The sequence below is a fragment of the Natator depressus genome, chromosome 3 (genome assembly GCF_965152275.1).
Source record: "Natator depressus isolate rNatDep1 chromosome 3, rNatDep2.hap1, whole genome shotgun sequence".
Classification (NCBI taxonomy): domain Eukaryota; kingdom Metazoa; phylum Chordata; order Testudines; family Cheloniidae; genus Natator; species Natator depressus.
In genome coordinates this window covers 108,886,886-108,909,535 of record NC_134236.1, presented here as the reverse complement: position 1 = coordinate 108,909,535, position 22,650 = coordinate 108,886,886, and the positions used below count along the sequence as shown (strand labels likewise).

At 45.1% G+C, this 22,650-nt stretch overlaps 1 protein-coding gene and 1 long non-coding RNA gene across 5 annotated transcripts in view; one reads left to right on the top strand and one right to left on the bottom strand.

The window, feature by feature from the left end:
- LOC141984949 (uncharacterized) overlaps positions 1-15,342 on the top strand; it is a 31,641-nt gene extending 16,299 nt beyond the window's left edge. For 3 of the 4 annotated variants that reach the window (XR_012638843.1, XR_012638841.1, XR_012638842.1), the window contains exons 2-3: positions 13,775-13,913; positions 14,466-15,342. This is a non-coding gene — a long non-coding RNA (uncharacterized LOC141984949). Of the gene's footprint in view, positions 1-9,740; positions 9,784-13,774; positions 13,914-14,465 lie in introns of all 4 variants that reach the window. The other variant, XR_012638840.1, reaches the window with a different exon arrangement.
- Positions 6,882-8,686, bottom strand: LOC141983852 (uncharacterized). The gene is made up of 2 exons (XM_074946840.1): positions 8,003-8,686; positions 6,882-7,423 (listed from the first exon to the last, which is right to left on the bottom strand). The coding sequence occupies exons 1-2, from the start codon at positions 8,583-8,585 to the stop codon at positions 6,882-6,884; spliced, it is 1,125 nt and encodes a 374-aa protein (XP_074802941.1). The 5' UTR covers positions 8,586-8,686.
- Positions 15,343-22,650: the final 7,308 nt, after the last annotated feature.

Sequence of the window (22,650 nt, the reverse complement as noted above, 5' to 3'; positions counted from 1 at the left end):
ATCTTCCAAGTATTTCTAGAATCCAAATGAGTTACACTAGCGGAAACTAAAACAGAAAAGACAGTAATTTTCTCCCTGATATGCTTCAACAAACACTCTGGCTTGAATCTGAGATTTTTTTTCTGTGCTGTAGGCTGAAGATCCTGAAGTAGATTCACAAGATCCTAGGCTAACCTGCAGTAGAAGAGCTATCATCATCCACATGGTCATTGAAGTCACCCAGAACAATAAGTCTTAGGGTATGTCTACACTACGGAATAAGGTCGAATTTATAGAAGTCGGTTTTTTAGAAATCGGTTTTATATATTCGAGTGTGTGTGTCCCCACAGAAGTGCATTAAGTGCATTAACTCGGCGGAGTGCTTCCACAGTACCGAGGCTAGAGTCGACTTCTGGAGCGTTGCACTGTGGGTAGCTATCCCACAGTTCCCGCAGTCTCCGCTGCCCATTGGAATTCTGGGTTGAGATCCCAATGCCTGATGGGGCTGAAACATTGTCGCGGGTGGTTCTGGGTACATATAGTCAGTCCCCCCCTTCCCTCCCTCCCTCCGTGAAAGCAAGGGCAGACAATTGTTTCGCGTCTTTTTTCCTGAGTTACCTGTGCGGACGCCATACCACCGCAAGCATGGAGCCCGCTCAGGTAACCGTCACCGTATGTCTCCTGGGTGCTGGCAGACGCGGCACGGCATTGCTACACAGTAGCAGCAACCCATTGCCTTGTGGCAGCAGACGGTACAATACGACTGGTAGCCGTCCTCGTCATGTCCGAGGTACTCCTGGTCGCCTGTGTGAGGTCGATCAGGAGCGCCTGGGCAGACATGGGCGCAGGGACTAAATTTTTAGTGACTTGACCAGGTCATTTTTTTTAGTCCGGCAGTCAGTCCTATTGAACCGTCTTATGGTGAGCAGGCAGGCAATATGTCCTTCTGCACCGTCTGCTGCCAGCCAAAGATGTAAAAGATAGATGGAGTGGATCAAAACAAGAAATAGATCAGATTTGTTTGTACTCATTTGCCTCCTCCCCTGTCTAGGGGAATCATTCCTCTAGGTCACACTGCAGTCACTCACAGAGAAGGTGCAGCGAGGTAGATCTAGCCATGTATCAATCAGAGGCCAGGCTAACCTCCTTGTTCCAATAAGAACAATAACTTAGGTGCACCATTTCTTATTGGAACCCTCCGTGAAGTCAGCCCTGTAAGCCGTGTCCTCAGTCGCCCCTCCCTGCGTCAGAGCAACGGCAAACAGTCGTGCATCTGAGTTGAGAGTGCTGTCCAGAGCAGTCACAATGGAGCACTCTGATTGGGCTAAAACATTGTCGCGGGTGGTTCTGGGTACATATTGTCCGGCCCCCGTTCCCTCCCTCCCTCCGTGAAGGCAAGGGCAGACAATTGTTTCGCGCCTTTTTTCCTGAGTTACCTGTGCGGACGCCATACCACCGCAAGCATGGAGCCCGCTCAGGTAACCGTCACCGTATGTCTCCTGGGTGCTGGCAGACGCGGTACGGCATTGCTACACAGTAGCAGCAACCCATTGCCTTCTGGCAGCAGACGGTGCAGTATGACTGATAGCCGTCCTTGTCATGTCCGAGGTGCTCCTGGCCACGTCGGCTGGGAGCGCCTGGGCAGACATGGGCGCAGGGACTAAATTTTTGGTGACTTGACCAGGTCATTCTCTTTAGTCCTGCAGTCAGTCGTATTGAACCGTCTAATGGTGAGCAGGCAGGCAATACGGATTGCTAGCAGTCGTATTGTACCATCTTCTGCCGGGCAGGCAAGAGATGACGATGGCTAGCAATCGTACTGTGCCATCTTCTGCCGAGCAGCCATGAGATGTGGATGGCTTGCAGTCCTTCTGCACTGTCTGCTGCCAGCCAAAGATGTAAAAGATAGATGGAGTGGATCAAAACAAGAAATAGACCAGATTTGTTTTGTACTCATTTGCCTCCTGCCCTGTCTAGGGGACTCATTCCTCTAGGTCACACTGCAGTCACTCACAGAGAAGGTGCTGCGAGGTAGATCTAGCCATGTATCAATCAGAGGCCAGGCTAACCTCCTTGTTCCAATAAGAACAATAACTTAGGTGCACCATTTCTTATTGGAACCCTCCGTGAAGTCCTGCCTGAACTACTCCTTGATGTAAAGCCACCCCCTTTGTGGATTTTAGCCTCCTGAAGCCAACCCTGTAAGCCGTGTCGTCAGTCGCCCCTCCCTCCGTCAGAGCAACGGCAGACAATCATTCCACGCCTTTTTTCTGTGCGGACGCCATACCAAGGCAAGCATGGAGTCCGCTCAGCTCACTTTGGCAATTAGGAGCACATTAAACACCACACGCATTATCCAGCAGTATATGCAGCACCAGAACCTGGCAAAGCGCTACCGGGCGAGGAGGCGACGTCAGCGCGGTCACGTGAGTGATCAGGACATGGACACAGATTTCTCTGAAAGCATGGGCCCTGCCAATGCATGCATAATGGTGCTAATGGGGCAGGTTCATGCTGTGGAACGCCGATTCTGGGCTCGGGAAACAAGCACAGACTGGTGGGACCGCATAGTGTTGCAGGTCTGGGACGATTCCCAGTGGCTGCGAAACTTTCGCATGCGTAAGGGCACTTTCATGGAACTTTGTGACTTGCTTTCCCCTGCCCTGAAGCGCATGAATACCAAGATGAGAGCAGCCCTCACAGTTGAGAAACGAGTGGCGATAGCCCTGTGGAAGCTTGCAACGCCAGACAGCTACCGGTCAGTTGGGAATCAATTTGGAGTGGGCAAATCTACTGTGGGGGCTGCTGTGATGCAAGTAGCCCACGCAATCAAAGATCTGCTGATATCAAGGGTAGTGACCTTGGGAAATGTGCAGGTCATAGTGGATGGCTTTGCTGCAATGAATCATAGAATCATAGAATATCAGGGTTGGAAGGGACCCCAGAAGGTCATCTAGTCCAACCCCCTGCTCGAAGCAGGACCAATTCCCAGTTAAATCATCCCAGCCAGGGCTTTGTCAAGCCTGACCTTAAAAACCTCTAAGGAAGGAGATTCTACCACCTCCCTAGGTAACGCATTCCAGTGTTTCACCACCCTCTTAGTGAAAAAGTTTTTCCTAATATCCAATCTAAACCTCCCCCATTGCAACTTGAGACCATTACTCCTCGTTCTGTCATCTGCTACCATTGAGAACAGTCTAGAGCCATCCTCTTTGGAACCCCCTTTCAGGTAGTTGAAAGCAGCTATCAAGTCCCCCCTCATTCTTCTCTTCTGCAGACTAAACAATCCCAGCTCCCTCAGCCTCTCCTCATAAGTCATGTGCTCTAGACCCCTAATCATTTTTGTTGCCCTTCGCTGGACTCTCTCCAATTTATCCACATCCTTCTTGTAGTGTGGGGCCCAAAACTGGACACAGTACTCCAGATGAGGCCTCACTAGTGTCGAATAGAGGGGAACGATCACATCCCTCGATCTGCTGGCTATGCCCCTACTTATACATCCCAAAATGCCATTGGCCTTCTTGGCAACAAGGGCACACTGTTGACTCATATCCAGCTTCTCGTCCACTGTCACCACTAGGTCCTTTTCCGCAGAACTGCTGCCTAGCCATTCGGTCCCTAGTCTGTAGCGGTGCATTGGATTCTTCCATCCTAAGTGCAGGACCCTGCACTTATCCTTATTGAACCTCATCAGATTTCTTTTGGCCCAATCCTCCAATTTGTCTAGGTCCTTCTGTATCCTATCCCTCCCCTCCAGCGTATCTACCACTCCTCCCAGTTTAGTATCATCTGCAAATTTGCTGAGAGTGCAATCCACACCATCCTCCAGATCATTTATGAAGATATTGAACAAAACCGGCCCCAGGACCGACCCCTGGGGCACTCCACTTGACACCGGCTGCCAACTAGACATGGAGCCATTTATCACTACCCGTTGAGCCCGACAATCTAGCCAGCTTTCTACCCACCTTATAGTGCATTCATCCAGCCCATACTTCTTTAACTTGCTGGCAAGAATACTGTGGGAGACCGTGTCAAAAGCTTTGCTAAAGTCAAGAAACAATACATCCACTGCTTTCCCTTCATCCACAGAACCAGTAATCTCATCATAAAAGGCGATTAGATTAGTCAGGCATGACCTTCCCTTGGTGAATCCATGCTGACTGTTCCTGATCACTTTCCTCTCATGTAAGTGCTTCAGGATTGATTCTTTGAGGACCTGCTCCATGATTTTTCCAGGGACTGAGGTGAGGCTGACTGGCCTGTAGTTCCCAGGATCCTCCTTCTTCCCTTTTTTAAAGATTGGCACTACATTAGCCTTTTTCCAGTCATCCGGGACTTCCCCCGTTCGCCACGAGTTTTCAAAGATAATGGCCAAGGGCTCTGCAATCACAGCCGCCAATTCCTTCAGCACTCTCAGATGTAACTCGTCCGGCCCCATGGACTTGTGCACGTCCAGCTTTTCTAAATAGTCCCTAACCACCTCTATCTCCACAGAGGGCTGGCCATCTCTTCCCCATTCTGTGATGCCCAGCGCAGCAGTCTGGGAGCTGACCTTGTTAGTGAAAACAGAGGCAAAAAAAGCATTGAGTACATTAGCTTTTTCCACATCCTCTGTCACTAGGTTGCCTCCCTCATTCAGTAAGGGGCCCACACTTTCCTTGGCTTTCTTCTTGTTGCCAACATACCTGAAGAAACCCTTCTTGTTACTCTTGACATCTCTTGCTAGCTGCAGCTCCAGGTGCGATTTGGCCCTCCTTATAACTTTCCTACATGCCCGAGCAATATTTTTATACTCTTCCCTGGTCATATGTCCAACCTTCCACTTCTTGTAAGCTTCTTTTTTATGTTTAAGATCCGCTAGGATTTCACCATTAAGCCAAGCTGGTCGCTTGCCATGTTTACTATTCTTTCGACTCATCGGGATGGTTTGTCCCTGTAACCTCAACAGGGATTCCTTGAAATACAGCCAGCTCTCCTGGACTCCCTTCCCCTTCATGATAGTCCCCCAGGGGATCCTACCCATCCGTTCCCTGAGGGAGTTGAAGTCTGCTTTCCTGAAGTCCAGGGTCCGTATCCTGCTGCTTACCTTTCTTCCCTGCGTCAGGATCCTGAACTCAACCAACTCATGGTCACTGCCTCCCAGATTCCCATCCACTTTTGCTTCCCCCACTAATTCTACCCGGTTTGTGAGCAGCAGGTCAAGAAAAGCGCCCCCCCTAGTTGGCTCCCCTAGCACTTGCGCCAGAAAATTGTCCCCTACGCTTTCCAAAAACTTCCTGGATTGTCTATGCACCGCTGTATTGCTCTCCCAGCAGATATCAGGAAAATTAAAGTCACCCATGAGAATCAGGGCATGCGATCTAGTAGCTTCCGTGAGTTGCCGGAAGAAAGCCTCATCCACCTCATCCCCCTGGTCCGGTGGTCTATAGCAGACTCCCACCACTACATCACTCTTGTTGCACACACTTCTAAACTTAATCCAGAGACACTCAGGTTTTTCCACAGTTTCGTACCGGAGCTCTGAGCAGTCATACTGCTCCCTTACATACAGTGCTACTCCCCCACCTTTTCTGCCCTGCCTGTCCTTCCTGAACAGTTTATAACCATCCATGACTGTACTCCAGTCATGTGAGTTATCCCACCAAGTCTCTGTTATTCCAATCACGTCATAGTTCCTTGACATCACCAGGACCTCCAGTTCTCCCTGCTTGTTTCCAAGGCTTTGTGCATTTGTATATAAGCACTTGAGATAACCTGTTGATCGCCCCTCATTCCCAGTATGAGGCAGGAGCCCTCCCCTCACAGACATTCCTGCCTGTGCTTCCTCCCGGTATCCCGCTTTCCCACTTACCTCAGGGCTTTGGTCTCCTTCCCCCGGTGAACCTAGTTTAAAGCCCTCCTCACTAGGTTAGCCAGCCTGCTCTTGGCAGGGATTCCCTAACTGTGGGATTCCCTAATTCCCTAATGGGATTCCCTAACTGTGGTGGGGCCATAGACGGAACCCATATCCCTATCTTGGCACCGGAGCACCAAGCCGGCGAGTACATAAACCGCAAGGGGTACTTTTCAATAGTGCTGCAAGCTCTGGTGGATCACAAGGGACGTTTCACCAACATCAACGTGGGATGGCCGGGAAAGGTACATGACGCTCGCATCTTCAGGAACTCTGGTCTGTTTCAAAAGCTGCAGGAAGGGACTTTATTCCCAGACCAGAAAATAACTGTTGGTGATGTTGAAATGCCTATATGTATCCTTGGGGACCCAGCCTACCCCTTAATGCCATGGCTCATGAAGCCGTACACAGGCAGCCTGGACAGCAGTCAGGAGCTGTTCAACTACAGGCTGAGCAAGTGCAGAATGGTGGTAGAATGTGCATTTGGACGTTTAAAGGCGCGCTGGCGCAGTTTACTGACTCGGTTAGACCTCAGCGAAACCAATATTCCCACTGTTATTACTGCTTGCTGTGTGCTCCACAATATCTGTGAGAGTAAGGGGGAGACGTTTATGGCGGGGTGGGAGGTTGAGGCAAATCGCCTGGCTGCTGGTTATGCGCAGCCAGACACCAGGGCGGTTAGAAGAGCACAGGAGGGTGCGGTACGCATCAGAGAGGCTTTGAAAACCAGTTTCATGACTGGCCAGGCTACGGTGTGAAAGTTCTGTTTGTTTCTCCTTGATGAAACCCCCCGCCCCTTGGTTCACTCTACTTCCTTGTAAGCTAACCACCCTCCCCTCCTCCCTTTGATCACCTCTTGCAGAGGCAATAAAGTCATTGTTGCTTCACATTCATGCATTCTTTATTCATTCATCACACAAATAGGGGGATGACTACCAAGGTAGCCCAGGAGGGGTGGTGGAGGAGGGAAGGAAAATGCCACACAGCACTTTAAAAGTTTACAACTTTAAAATTTATTGAATGACAGCCTTCTTTTTTTGGGGCAATCCTCTGTGGTGGAGTGGCTGGTTGGCCGGTGGCCACCCCACCGCGTTCTTGGGCGTCTGGGTGTGGAGGCTATGGAACTTGGGGAGGAGGGCGGTTGGTTACACAGGGGCTGTAGTGGCAGTCTGTGCTCCAGCTGCCTTTGCTGCAGCTCAACCATACACTGGAGCATACTGGTTTGGTCCTCCAGCAGCCTCAGCATTGAATCCTGCCTCCTCTCATCACGCTGTCGCCACATTCGAGCTTCAGCCCTCTCTTCAGCCCGCCACTTACTCTCTTCAGCCCGCCACTTACTCTCTTCAGCCCGCCACCTCTCCTCCTGGTCATTTTGTGCTTTCCTGCAGTCTGACATTATTTGCCTCCACGCATTCGTCTGTGCTCTGTCAGTGTGGGAGGACAGCATGAGCTCGGAGAACATTTCATCTCGAGTGCGTTTTTTTTTCTTTCTAATCTTCACTAGCCTCTGGGAAGGAGAAGATCCTGTGATCATTGAAACACATGCAGCTGGTGGAGAAAAGAAAAGGGACAGCGGTATTTAAAAAGACACATTTTATAAAACACTGGCTACAGTCTTTCAGGGTAAACCTTGCTGTTAACATTACATACATAGCACATGTGCTTTCGTTACAAGGTCGCATTTTGCCTCCCCCCACCGCGTGGCTACCCCCTCAACCCTCCCCCCTCCCTGTGGCTAACAGCGGGGAACATTTCTGTTCAGCCGCAGGCAAACAGCCCAGCAGGAATGGGCTCCTCTGAGTGTCCCCTGAAGAAAAGCACCCTATTTCAACCAGGTGACCATGGATTATATCTCACTCTCCTGAGGATAACACATGAACGGATGTTGCTTGAACGCCAGCAAACATACACTGCAATGCTTTGTTGTACAATGATTCCCGAGTACGTGTTACTGGCCTGGAGTGGTATAGTGTCCTACCATGAAGGACGCAATAAGTCTGTCCTCCCCAGAAACCTTTTGCAAAGGCTTTGGGAGTATATCCAGGAGAGCCGCGAATGCCAGGGCAGAGTAATCCTTTCACATGCTTGCTTTTAAACCATGTATAGTATTTTAAAAGGTACACTCACCGGAGGTCCCTTCTCCGCCTGCTGGGTCCAGGAGGCAGCCTTGGGTGGGTTCAGGGGGTACTGGCTCCAGGTCCAGGGTGAGAAACAGTTCCTGGCTGTCGGGAAAACCGGTTTCTCCGCTTGCTTGCTGTGAGCTATCTACAACCTCCTCCTCATCATCATCTTCTTCGTCCCCAAAACCTGCTTCCGTATTGCCTCCATCTCCATTGAAGGAGTCAAACAACACGGCTGGGGTAGTGGTGGCTGAACCCCCTAAAATGGCATGCAGCTCATCATAGAAGCGGCATGTTTGGGGCTCTGACCCGGAGCGGCCGTTCGCCTCTCTGGTTTTCTGGTAGGCTTGCCTCAGCTCCTTCAGTTTAACGCGGCACTGCTTCGGGTCCCTGTTATGGCCTCTGTCCTTCATGCCCTGGGAGATCTTGACAAAGGTTTTGGCATTTCGAAAACTGGAACGGAGTTCTGATAGCACGGATTCCTCTCCCCATACAGCGATCAGATCCCGTACCTCCCGTTCGGTCCATGCTGGAGCTCTTTTGCGATTCTGAGACTCCATCATGGTCACCTCTGCTGATGAGCTCTGCATGGTCACCTGCAGCTTGCCACGCTGGCCAAACAGGAAATGAGATTCAAAAGTTCGCGGTTCTTTTCCTGTCTACCTGGCCAGTGCATCTGAGTTGAGAGTGCTGTCCAGAGCGGTCAAAATGGAGCACTCTGGGATAGCTCCCAGAGGCCAATACCGTCGAATTGTGTCCACAGTACCCCAAATTCGACCCGGCAAGGCCGATTTAAGCACTAATCCGCTTGTCAGGGGTGGAGTAAGGAAATCGATTTTAAGAGCCCTTTAAGTCGAAATAAAGGGCTTCATCGTGTGGACGGGTGCAGGTTTACATCGATTTAATGCTGCTAAATTCGACCTAAAGTCCTAGTGTAGACCAGGGCTTAATGACTTCAACACACTCTAGATGCAAACTCTGTGATTTCCACCAGCTACTCTGGTCTAGTGGGCAACTGTATAGGAAAATCCATTTTAAGCTCCATCCCAGCATTTATCCACAATATGGATACATGCAGCTGAAATTTGTTTTGGAGTGAGGGACTATAACAGAGGTGTACCTTTCTGTCATACAAATGAGTTCTGTCTCGTTGGTTGGGTAGTTTAGTCTGCTAGTAAAGCAATACTCCTGCCCCTTTTGGGGGTTAAATGAAAGTGCAAGCAAAAAAAAAAAAGTCCGATAGACGGTCAAAAACTTTCACCCAATCTTTTCCTCAAATCATAGTCCTCCCTTGAGGGTCTGTCAATCTCCACCCTTCTCTGGAGCATAGAAGAAATGTCCCCTGTGGTCCCACAGAGACAAAAGGAGTTCACACACTTCCTCTTCCATGAGTTTTAACCAGTTCTCAATAATACATGCACAGTGAGGGCCTAATTTGTGATCAAGACATCGATAATATTAACCATATTGGCCACTGACTTTGCATTAGACAATATAATCAAAGACTTGGGTCCCTGTCAGTTGACATCTTGCCCAAATAAGACTCAAGATGAGACCAATGGAACTGATATCTAGCACGTTCTCCTCTTCCTCAGCAAGACCTAGACAAGACTACAGTAAAATATGCTTCATTATGGTTGTTCAACAGTACTGAAACCAGAATCTCTGCCTATTTAGATAATCCACCATATCCATTCCTCTCGTTCATCTTGACTAAATGTCTTTTTTTTTTTTTTTTTTTACAGAGACGGTGAAGCTCAACTAGGTTTTAGCCATGTTCTTCTTCAGGTATTTTTTCACTAGTTGGTCAAATACAGCATCTGCTGGCTAACTCACTAAATCAGTTCCTCTTCCTCTATAATCTGCAAACAGAATTTCATTATGTCTCAAGAATAACTCATAGGAGTCTAGATTTTGCTGTCAGTTACAAAGATGTAAATCAGGAGTAAATCCATTGACTCATCCCCCACTGCCTCACCACTCACCCCCACCCATATAATGGAAGATTTGCTGGAAAACTCTGTGAGCTGAAACTTGTGGAGATTCCACTTTGCTGAGTTGGAGCAATCCTTATGAGGGAGATTGGGGTATAGACCAATTTATGCCCATTCTAATTTAACAAATGAAAAGAATGGAAATAAAGCTGTGAAACAGCCCCCCCATTCTCCACTGTCTCCCTCCCTGCCCCAGTAATAACTGCATCCCAAGCATAATACAGAAATCTCAGTAATTTACAGGAGAATGTATGACCATGCAATTTAACCAATGAAATCCATTTGCTTAAAAGACTGTAAGAGAAGCACACCCTCTCATTTGAGCTGTTTATTCTGTGGAGGAGAAGGTAAATACTGCACCCCAAAATCAGATTTGTCTAAATCCAGGAGCCCCCAAAATAAAAGGAAACAGAGATTAATAATGTTCTTAAATTTAAAAAATATTGCATTTTAACATTAGTTCTACTTAGGGTTTCCTTTGTGGAATTTCAAATAATATTATGCAACTGATCCATGAAAATTAAAACAAACAAATAAACTAAAAACCCAGAACAAAATAAAACACCTAACTTCACTTTTAGTCTGATTATTATAACTGAATGTTGGAAAAAGCAATAATAGGCCAACTTTAAGTAACAGCCATTACTTCTTGTTGTTGTTATAACACTGAGCTACAATTACTTAGTTCCATATAGCCTCCCTTTTCTCTACAAGTTTTGTTATTGCATTTAGGATCCCTGCTACCACAAAGGCTCTTTCAGGCTGTGTATATAACAAAACACATGTGAACTATAAACAATCGCCTGTATGCATCTAAGCTATCAGCTAAGCTGATTTATGTGCACTGGTTTGTGTATTGCCAGTCTATCAGAAAATCATGCAGAAGAGACCCAGTTATGTTTCCTTCGAATTCAGTGAGATTTACCATTGATTTGAGCAGAAATGTAGACTTGTGAGTAAGATACTGGCCTGGGACTTGTGAGATTGAGTTTTTATGCTTGGCTCTGCCACACACTTACTGCGTGACACTAGCAAGTTATTAGGGGAATGATCCAAAGCCCGCTGAAGTCAGTGGAAGTCGTGCCTTGTAATTCAGTGGGTTTTGGATCAGGCCCATAGCACTAGATTGAGTAATGTCTTCTCCCCCTATGTAAGGGGCAGCACACAAGAAGAGCAGGAATTATATGTCTCAGAAAGGTACACTTCCCTTCCTGCCCCTGAAGGTCAGCTATCTGCTACTGGCTCTGACAGTGACAGATTATTAATCTTCATGCTCCATGCCACCTCAGCTGCACTGGATGGCACATGGATGGTGGAGTCAAGGCTCGGCCCATTCCCTGCCACTCTCCATACATACTCTAGCCAATTGTGTGTTGGAAGTGAGCAGGCATGCAGTGACTGTAGCCATGGTATAGGGGAGGTCGCACAGAGGAGTCGGGAAGTTTGCTCCCCGCTTATGTCCTTGCATGACTGCAAAATGCTAGGTCAAGATCTGGCCCTCAACTTCTCTTTGCCTCAGTTTCCTATCCATAAAATTGTGATAATTATGTTTCCCTGTTGTGGGGACCAATGTATTAACTTTCTGAGACACAGCTAGATTCCACAGTGATGGTGGTCACCTAGAAAAATCATTTTCAGTAGGAGCAGATGCAGGTTGAAGGATTTAGCTGAATCCTAAAATTTAGCATGGGTTAGTTAGTGCACATTCATGCACATACACACACACAAAACACATACAGATGCAAGGAATTGGGGGAGAAGAGTACAAGGCCCTCTAAATATGACTACTGATTAATGCAGGCCAGTTTGTTATCCTAACTGCCATGATTGTGAACGCTGACTCACCAAGAGACACATTTCCTTTAAAAAGATGATTTTAAAGATCCATTAAAACTCTCCTGTTCACATCTGAGTCTCCTCTGATTTTTCCAGCAGACTGAAGTCTTTCTCTAATATCAGACTGTCCCAACAGACCAATAAATGAACCCCGACAGTCAGCTCTAACAGAGCTCTGACTCAGAGAGAACAGTAATAATGATGATTGACTTAGAATCTAGAAAACCCATTTAACATCCTGTCTCCTACTTTTCCAAATGTTTTCTAGTTAGACCTTTATACATTTTTTTAACTTAAGGCTCATAAAGTTCAAAAGCAGGAATATAGTTAAACTTCATAGTGGTCAAGGATTAATTGCTTGGATGAACTGGGACATATAAAAAGCCGCTGTAACTCAAGAAAGAAAGGGTAATTATTGATCCCAGTGGCTATAAACCATTCTAAAGAACTTTTATGAATGGTGTAGCTATTTTATATGTTATAAATATCAATTTATCACAATTATAAATAATAGTACATCACAGTAAAAATCTGGTTAATGTATATCAATATAAAATATATTCCATCAAGTGGCATAACTCATGTTGATGGTTCTAGCCTTCCATTACTAACCTGACTGGATATTTAGGATATTTATAGTGGATTTAATTTATTAATAATAAGGTATTACTTGTGCCAACTGTACTATACAGATTAATAGTTTTTAAATGGTTAGTACTATTTAATGGTCTCTCCCTGAGCAATGAGAAATGTGCACTGTATGTTGAATGATGATGGAGGCAAATAATTCAAGCAATGTCATTCCACTGGCATCAACTTGGGAGATTTGAGAATGTTTTTTATGTATTACCAGAATTTTCAGTCTGCAATGCATAACAAAAGCACTATTTGTTTTAAAAGACCAAGTCGAGTTTATGAAGGGGGGAAAAAACCCTCAGTGTTTAATGGATGGAACAGAGAATGGAAGTAACTGATAGAACACACAGAAATTTTGTACTGTTTTGAATGCCTTACCACTGCTCATGCCATCTGTCATGCATGTCTCCATGAAATAAACAATTTTCAGAAATGTTTGTTCTGAAAATGCAAATTATTATTATTTCTTATTTATTTCCAGTCATGAAAATGGATCTGTTTTTAAGCCATTTTTGCATAAAGGTATTTGTACATTTGCCTACTTCAGAAAAATAGTTAAGACACTGAAATTAAGCATCCTTATTCAGGAAGGCTGCTTAAGCACATGCTCAGCTTTAAGTACAGGAGAAGAGGGGATGAAGAAACTAGGACCCCAGTTCAGAAAGTACTTGAATACATGCCTAACTTGAAGCACATTTGCCCTGATTCAGGAAGTCACTTAAATACATGCTCAAGTCCTTTCCTTAGTCAGGGCCCTTTACCTTGCTGGTTTCACTCAGTGCTTCCACTCATTCCATTCTCTCTTTGCCCCTTCACTTTCTGTTTCTCTCTCTTTCATTTCCCCCTTCACTTGTCCCACCCTCCCTTGCCTGCTCTGTATTCCAGCCTTCTTTATTTTCTTGCTGATCCCTCACTCTCTATGAGCCTGATCCACAGCTCATTGAAGGCAAAAGAAAAAAGCCCATTGACTTGAGTGGGGTTTGGATTAACTCCTAGATATGCTCCTCAGATGCCCAGTCCTACCCCTGCTATGAAAGCAGCATCCATTTCTGCATCAGCTCCAATTGCTACACCATCCTATGTTTCCTTGAAAATGCAGATCCTGAAGCAGAAAAGTTTGTGGAATTGCTGCATAAAGCGAAACAGCGTTATTGGGGTAATATGAATAGAGATTCCAAATCATACGCAAGTTAGGGTCACCAGCTGGCTGAGGTGACTGCCACTACTTCTCTAATTAGTATTATTCTGAACTATTCCAGCAGCACTACACTTGAGTTGAACTCTCTAACACCCTTTGTTTTCTCACCCTTTAGATTTTTGGTGCCGGAACAATCTGTATAGTATGGGGGTGCTGAGAGCCATTGAACCAAACTGTAAACCTTGCATATAACGGAAACCACTTCAAGCCAGGGAGTGCAGCAGCACCCTGAGTTCCAGCACCTATGCCTTCAGGTATGAGTACGCTGCAATAAAACATCCATGGCACTGTTGTGGGTGGCCCAGGTCAGTTGACTCAGGCTCACAGGGCTCAGGCTATGGGGCTAAATAGTACAATGTAGACACTCAGGCAGGAGCTTGGGCTCTGAAACCCAATGAAGTGGGCAGGTCTCAGAGCCCTGTCTCCAGCTTGAACCTGAGCTTGTACACTGTGATTTTGGGTAAGTGTGCACTGCAATGGAACCCCAGGGTTAGTGGAATTCAGGTCAGCTGACCCGTGTTAGGGAATCCAGGGGCTGAGCATCTGCACATTCAGAATTTTCTAACCTGGGCTTGAATCTGGGACTCTACACTGCAGAATGCAGACCTGAGTCAAACCAACCATATCCCAGACTCCCTAGTGATCATCCCAAATGTGGCCACTCTAGCCCTTTGTCCGTGGTGCACTGTGGGAAAGCTTTACTGCCCACCCTGCACCTTACAGGAAGTTTGAACAGTCTGCCAAGCAACATGGAGGAGACCCCTTTTCAAGAAGTTCTCTTGCTTATACTTTCACTCCTGTGTCAGGAAACAGGCAGAGCTTCCATGAGGCACTGGTGGACATTTTGGCAACGTTTTCTGACCCACCAAAGGTGTGTGACAGAGCTTCGGATGGAGCAGGAGGAGGAGGAAGAGCAACCTGGCATGGCAGACTCGCACTAGCTGGTGCTGCTTGTTACACTCCGTATAGCCACTGAAGCCCCCTATGAAGACTGGTGCCTCTGGTGCTGGGCCACAAGCACAGACTGGTGGGATCACATTGTCACAGGGACTTGGGATGACCAGCAGTGGGTTCAGAACTTTTGCATGAAGAAGCTACATTTCTGGAGCTCTGTGAGCAGCTTGCCCCAACCTTTCAGCATAAAGGCATGAGAGCACCTTTGCCAGTTCAGAAGCAGGTTGCTGTCTGGAAGCTGGCTACCCCAGACTGCTACTGGTCCGTGGTCAAGCAGTTTGGTGTTGGAAAGATGACAGTGTGTACAGTGGTGGTAGAGGTTTGGTGGCAGTTTGGTGGCAGTCAAGGGTTTGGTTTACTCCAAGGTGGCGGGCATATAAAGATATTCCTGAGGTAATTGCTGGCTTTGAGTGAATGGGGTTTTCAAACTGCGCCAGGGCCATTGGTGGGACTTGTGTGTCCATAGTTTGCCGTTTTCAAGAAGCACGAGTACATAAACTGCAAAGAGGACTACTCCATTGTTATGCACATTGTGAACCGTAGAGATCAATTTATGAATGTCAATGTGAGTTGCACTGGAAAGTTCATGATGCCAGGGCTTTCAATGGGGCTAATTGATTTAGGGAGGGTTCAGAGAAAAGGGGAGTTGGCTGCCGTGCAATGTAGTTATGAATGACATGACAACTTATGAAATGGGGGAGAGGTTGATTCAGAGTATGGATTTATATAAGGAAGTAATTGAAGAGTGGATTGCTATACCTAACTGTACAGAGGAATAGTGTTTGCTTACTAATTCCTAATTGTTCCTGATCAGTATTTGAAATAATAAAGCTAAACACGTGATTGTATGATGAGATGCAGTGGTAGCAATAAACTTTCTTGATGACATAAAAATCTTTATTTGTAAACATGTGTTAATACAATACAACAGTCACCCATTGCCAGGCAGGCCAGCTGCCCTTACAACACCCAAGCACCCAGTTATAAAAGAACATTTCCAAAACAAACAAAAAAAGTGCTTGAAAAAGTGCAAACGTGACAGAAACCCCCTACTGCTGGGAGTCTTCCAAGCTGTTTACCCTCTCCACTGTGCTCCCTCCTCCTCCATTAGCTTCTCTTCCTGTTCTAGGAACTGCACAGCAAGTGCCTGCTCCAGCACTGAAACCCTGTCCTCAAGCTGTGCGGTGAGCCTCAGCCTTTTCTCCTGTCTCTTGGCATGTGTTTTCTGTAGTCATAAGTCCCTCTGTTTCCAGTACTGGACCTGCTTATTGGCCCCATCAAGAAGTTCAACCGTAAGTTCGTCCCAGAAATGCTTCCTTTTGGAACAGTCCATGAAGATATGTTGGGCCAGCCTGAGGTCGAGCTGTGGAGGTACAGCAGCCAGTAGAGGTCAAGGGTCCTGCAATAGGACAAGACACAGAGGGTTATTGTTTCAAAGAGTTCAGTGGAGGAGTACAGAATTAATTCTTGTGGAATTTCAAGGACATAAAATGTTTCATTTCACAACTGAACTTCAGTATGAAAGTATGTGAAAGGGATGCTTCAGTCCACAGACTCTCCCTGGAGAGAGCCTGGTTATTCACAGTTAAAGTGCTGCAAGATGTAACGCCAACAGACCCGAGTCAGGGGTGGCCGGGATCAAACTTGGGACCTCTGGAGCTTAATGCATGAGCCTCTACTTAGTCAAGGCTGTAGCAGACTCATCAATCTCTAGCTGGTCTAGCTGCCACTAGAGGGGGACAGACTGCCATTCCAAGCAGGCATGGATTACACAGAGACAATAGTAAGTTAAAAATTCTAAACTGTTTTTGTTTTCCAAAAATTGATAATTTTTTTTTCTGGGGGTGGGGGGTGGCGGTCAGTGGCCTACTATAAAAGCTTTTTCTATCATTTCAGGCCTTTCACATTTTGGAAGACATAACTGTTCTTGTGGTGCCTGATTGCAAAGGAAGTCGTTATTCCAAGCTGCCGGTGGGAAACCTGCGGTTTATTCAAAGTTTTCAAATGTATAGTGACTGAACAGCCCATTTATGAGTGGAATGGGCTGGTCAGCTTCTGAAGTGTCCCTGGCAAATATGCCATTCCCTGCAAAGTGATTAGCTATCTGGAGTTCCTGCTTCAGGGAAAGTTTGCAGCTATCAGCACCTGGGATTGGATCAGGTCAGAATTCATGAGGGAATCAAAAGGATGTTGTGTTAGTTTCCATATGGCTTACCCTGTAATGGCGGCATGCAAACATACAGAACTCCACAGTCTTCCTCCTCCCCACCCTATGCACATTACTGGACAGAAATTCAAACTGCAGTTGTACTTGGGACAAATGATTTGATCACTTCTGGAGTGGATGGACTACTGTAGCTGAAATGGACAAGATTTGGAAATGGAAAACACTTCCCCAAACCCACACAGAATTCATTGTTTCCACATGACTCCAGAGTCTGTTAAGTGCTTACAGAGTGGCAGTCTTCAAGGCATGGTAATGTCATGTTATTATTTTTAAGAAATAGGAATGGCCCTTGCAAAAATGTGTGCCTTTTCAGTAAAAGTACTTTTTAAGGGTGTCCTTCACCATTTGCTTTTCCTGGTCACCATTTTGAACTCCAGGTGGTGCAGGTGAAGGGGAGGAGGGATGCTAAGGCATTGGGATACAATCCGCCATTAGCAGATACACACTGCTAGCCAAGGCTTCTCATAACTTTTGCATTGGTTCATAGAGTGGAAATCCCTCCCATTATTGTATCAATAAACATTAATGTGGAGCCAGAAACTTACCGGGCTCAGGGGCAGTTTCCGTCCCTTCCATGTCTGCTTCAGGCTCAGCAGCAGGATGGTCCTCAGGGGGTGCATCAAATAGCACCTCTGAGTGTGGACCCAGTATTTGGTGCTGATCCTGTTCTAAAGTGTGCTCTGGGACTGGTTTCAGCAACAGAGTGACTTCATGGTCCTCACTCAGTGTCTTCTGCTGGCTCCCATTAGTCTTCCTGCTGGATATTAGGGTCAGCATGGCACCATCCAGGCTGACTAGGTCATCATGCACCACGGTTGGCTCTGTGAAACTCCTCATAAAACGGGCACAATATCAGTTTGTTGCCCAAGGTGCAGTTCTAATCCTTGGTCCCTGGTCTTCTGGTACTCACTCCTGAGTCGCTGAACCCACTGTCTGCACTGGTCACTGGACAGGTCAATTTGTAATGCTGCAAATTTCTTGGCTATTTGCTGGTATGTGTGGTCATTCCTGGTACTCTTACTAAAGTCCACTGGCCTTGTTGGCCTCGAACCAAAGATTCACCAAAATCTGGTTGTGCTCCTGTGACCAAGAAGCAGCACACTTTGCAAAAGGCTTGTTTTGGTCAGTCTCCATTGCAATCACAAAAGGCTCTCTGACGGTGAGTTTGCAGGTAGGTGGTCAGAAGATAATGGAAGGACTGACTCACTGAACTGCTGGGGATGGGTGGCTTCCATTTTCACTTGAGTCAATCGGAGAATCTTGGGACAGAGAGGACAAAGGAAGTTGGTCTATGGGATTTTGGGATACTTTTGGCAGACTCCCACGACCCAAGTTGAGGGGACTGAATCTACATTGCAAAGCAACAGGGCTTGAACCTTGGGTCTTGGCATGACTTGGGGTTGGATCCTCTGTCCCTGCAAGGTCCTAGAATCCTAGGTCTGAGCCTGAGTCTGAGAGATTCTTGTGTAGATGGAAGGGGTGGAGGTTGGGCTCACGCCTGAGTCTGAGCCCAGACTTTCATCGAACTGTAAAGATACCCTTTTAGCCCTACAGCTTGAGTCAATTGACCCTGGCTCTGAGATTTGGTGCTGTGAGTTTTATATTGCAGTGAAGACAAACACACTTTGTGGTGTTTTACAATTCACCAATATCCTTCTTCCGTTATGGTAACTTGTACAGCACAGAGTATCTTAGACCTTATTGACCCACACTACACTACAAGAAGGATGTGGAAAAATTGGAAAGAGTCCAGCGGAGGGCAACAAAAATGATTAGGGGGCTGGAGCACATGACTTATGAGGAGTGGCTGATGGAACTGGGATTGTTCAGTTTGCAGAAGAGAAGAATAAGGGGGAATTTGACAGCTGCTTTCAACTACCTGAAGGGAGGTTCCAAAGAGGATAGATCTAGACTGTTCTCAGTGGTAAGCAGATGACAGAACAAGGAGTAATGGTCTCAAGTTGCAGTGGGGGAGGTTTAGGTTGGATGTTAGGAAAACTTTTTCACTAGGAGGGTGGTGAAGCACTGGAATGGGTTACCTAGGGAGGTGGTGGAATCTCCTTCCTTAGAGATTTTCAAGTTCAGGCTTGACAAAGCCCTGGCTAGGATGACTTAGTTGGGGATTGGTCCTGCTTTGAGCAGGGGGTTGGACTAGATGACCTCTTAAGGTCCCTTCCAACCCTGATATTCTATGATTCTATGACACTCAGCCACATTACTGCCTTTGCTTACCCGGATACAACCTCACTGAAATCCTGTTGGGTTGAAGTCAGTGGGATTGCCCAGATATGATTGTCAGGCAAAATGTATTCTTCTAACACAGTCACCTCTTTTGTGTTATATCTCTGCTGATAAAATTTAGTATCTTATTTCCTTTTATTTGACTGCAGATGTGCCTGGAGCTAATGGTTTAAATGATTGATTTATATTTCACAGTAACTCCCACTTTTCATCTAATCAGTGCACTGAAAGTTTTTTTTTTAAAGTTAGAGCTTGTGGCCAAATTCTGTGCTGATTTACACACCAGGCATTTCCATTAATTTAAGATGGATTGCAGGGATCATAAGTCAATGCAGTATTTGGCCTATAGCCTCTAGTTTATTTTTGTTCTCAGACTAAAAACCCCATTCTGCTCTTTTGAAGATAAAAGCACTTAGCCAAAAAAATTTAACAGACCTCTTTGCATGACCAGTGCAGAGAAAATGACACAAAATTATGCCCTTTTGATTTTTGTATATGTAGGGAGGCTTCCACATTCATGCTCTGTTCTGAGTGTGGTCTGTATTTGGTAATGCTGGGGAGAATTTCAAAAATATTGAAATGTAAGTGAAAATTGGGGGGAAAACACCTTTAAAATCCCTCCTGGCCAGAGGAAAAATCCTTTCACCTGTAAAGGGTTAAGAAGCTAGGATAACCTCGCTGGCACCTGACCAAAATGACCAATGAGGAGACAAGATATTTTCAAAGCTGGAGGGGGGGAAGAAACAAAGGCTCGCTCTGTCTGTGTGATGCTTTTGCCAGGAACAGAACAGGAATGGAGTATTCGAACTTGTTAGTAAGTAATCTAGCTAGAAATGCGTTAGATTTCCTTTTGTTTAAATGGCTGGTAAATAAGCTGTGCTGAATGGAATGTATATTCCTGTTTTTGTGTCTTTTTGTAACTTAAGGTTTTGCCTAGAGGGATTCTCTATGTTTTGAATCTGATTACCATATAAGGTATTTACCATCCTGATTTTACAGAGGTGATTCTTTTACTTTTTCTTTAATTAAAATTCTTCTTTTAAGATCCTGATTGCTTTTTCATTGTTCTTAAGATCCAAGGGTTTGGGTCTGTGTTCACCTATGCAAATTGGTGAGGATTTTTATCAAGCCTTCCCCAGGAAAGGGGGTGTAGGGTTTGGGGAGGATTTTGGGGGGAAAGATGTTTCCAAGCGGGCTCTTTCCCTGTTATATATCTGTTAGACGCTTGGTGGTGGCAGCAATAAAGTCCAAGGGAAAAAGGTAAAATAGTTTGTACCTTGGGGAAGTTTTAACCTAAGCTGGTAAAAATAAGCTTAGGGGGTTTTTCATGCAGGCCCCCACATCTGTACCCTAGAGTTCAGAGTGGGGAAGGAACCTTGACAGTAAGTGAAAGTTGGGGGAAAATTTCTATAATTTTATGCCTATTTTCTTCTCTGCTTTTCACTAGTTCTGGTATCTGATCTATACAAACATTCCAGGGTCCTGTGCATTCCAAACAATTTGCCATGACGTCCACCCTCATTTTGTTGTTCATTTAAAAATAATAATTTAAATGAAGCTGTCACATAATTTCCAGCCTGTTGCACCAGAGAGATGCAGTGGCAAAGGATCTTGACCCAGAGTACACAGGAGCTTGAGTACGTCTACACTGAATGAACATATAACATGTTAGGGTCCGTTATGTGACCTGTTCTAGTTGTCCAAAGCAGAACAGACTGCCTAGTAATTCCTTTATTGGACATAATCATTATACCAATAGCAAGTGTTTTTAGCACTAGACTAGAAATAAGTACTTTAGTACTTTGTTGAATTGGGGCCTTGCTAAATTGACTGCACTATAAAGACCACATCCAACTCCCATTGAATCAGGTCCTAAGTGATGTTGAATATTTCATTAGAGAAGTGTTGTTTCCATTACAGTGTACAATATTTTTAACATTTAAAAACTATTATTAAAATATGTAGTTTTAAAACATATTTTATCTTTATAAGGAGCAGATTGCTGCTTAATTGGCAACTGTCATGTATCTGTAGATTAGAAATGTACTTCCTGAATATGATTGATGATTCATTTCTTTTCCATATCAGTTTATTACAGCTGAATGATGTATGGATTATAAACTACAAAATATATTATGAACTTCTAAGTGGAGATACAATATGTTTTAAAACTATCATAACAAGTCCAAAATATTTTCAGCTAATATAGAAGTTTGTTGTCCTTAATATTTCACATTTATAAACCTCTGGCATTCAGAAAAGAGATTTTTACGTTGGTGTTTTAAATACTAGAATTGGCCAATTCCTAGCAAAATCAATACACAGTTACAAAAAAAAAAAAAAAAAAAAGAGTACTTGTGGCACCTTAGAGACTAACAAATTTATTTGAGCATAAGCTTTCATGAGCTACAGCTCACTTCATCGGATGCATTCAGTGGAAAATACAGTGGGGAGATTTATATACATAGAGAACATGAAACAATGGGTGTTACCATACACACTGTAAGGAGAGTGATCACTTAAGATGAGCTAATACCAGCAGGAGAGTGGGGGGGTGTGGGGGGGAGAAAACCTTTTGTAGTGATAATCAAGGTGGGCCATTTCCAGCAGTTGACAAGAACATCTGAGGAACATTGGGGCGGGGGAGGGGATAAACATGGGGAAATAGTTTTACTTTGTGTAACTATTTCCCCATGTTTATTTCCTCCCCCTACCCCCACCCCACCCCCTTTCCTCAGAAGTTCTTGTCAACTGCTGGAAATGGCCCACCTTGATTATCACTACAAAAGGTTCCCCCGCCTTCACTCCCCTCCCCCCACACCGCTCTCCTGCTGGTAATAGCTCACCTTAAGTGATCACTCTCGTTACAGTGTGTATGGTAACACCCATTGTTTCATGTTCTCTATGTATGTAAATCTCCCCACTGTATTTTCCACTGAATGCATCCGATGAAGTGAGCTGTAGCTCACGAAAGCTTATGCTCAAATAAATTGGTTAGTCTCTAAAGTGCCACAAGTCCTCCTTTTCTTTTTGCGGATACAGACTAACACGGCTGCTACTCTGAAACCTACACAATTACAGGTTTTATTTTTTAAAAATGCCAGATTTATTTTAATGTTTCTGTTTCAAAAGAAGGGAATGTAAAATATATTTTGCAACTGTATCTCTTGTTATACTCTCAGAATAAAAAAATAATTGGAAGAAAAAGCTGAATTTTTCATCAAAAGCTTCTGCTGAAAAATGTAGCAGATAGAAAATTTTGAAAAAGCTAAAATGTTTTCACAAATGCTTATATTTTTGAAAAAAAGCTATTTTTGAATTGAAATATATTTTAACAAATTTCCACCATTTTAATACTGGTGTCTTTATTCCTCAATTATGGTGAAAGACTGTCATATATTAAAGGACGATTAACATATGAAGACTTATTTGCTGCAGAGAGCTGGTGAAAACTTCTTATATTTTCAAAATGTAGATGTAGAACTTTTATGAAAAAGTTTGCTCCTTTTTTAACTAACCGATGTGTGACCATCTCTTAAAGACTTATGTCCTGATAACCAAGAATTTCA

Bases quoted from the DNA above. Each gene is read 5' to 3' on its own strand.
- LOC141983852 (XM_074946840.1), bottom strand. From the start codon at position 8,585: ATGCAGAGCTCATCAGCAGAGGTGACCATGATGGAGTCTCAGAATCGC. The intron at 7,424-8,002 runs GTGAGTGTACCT...TTTCTCCACCAG, and splicing joins AGGCGGAGAAGGGACCTCCG to CTGCATGTGTTTCAATGATC.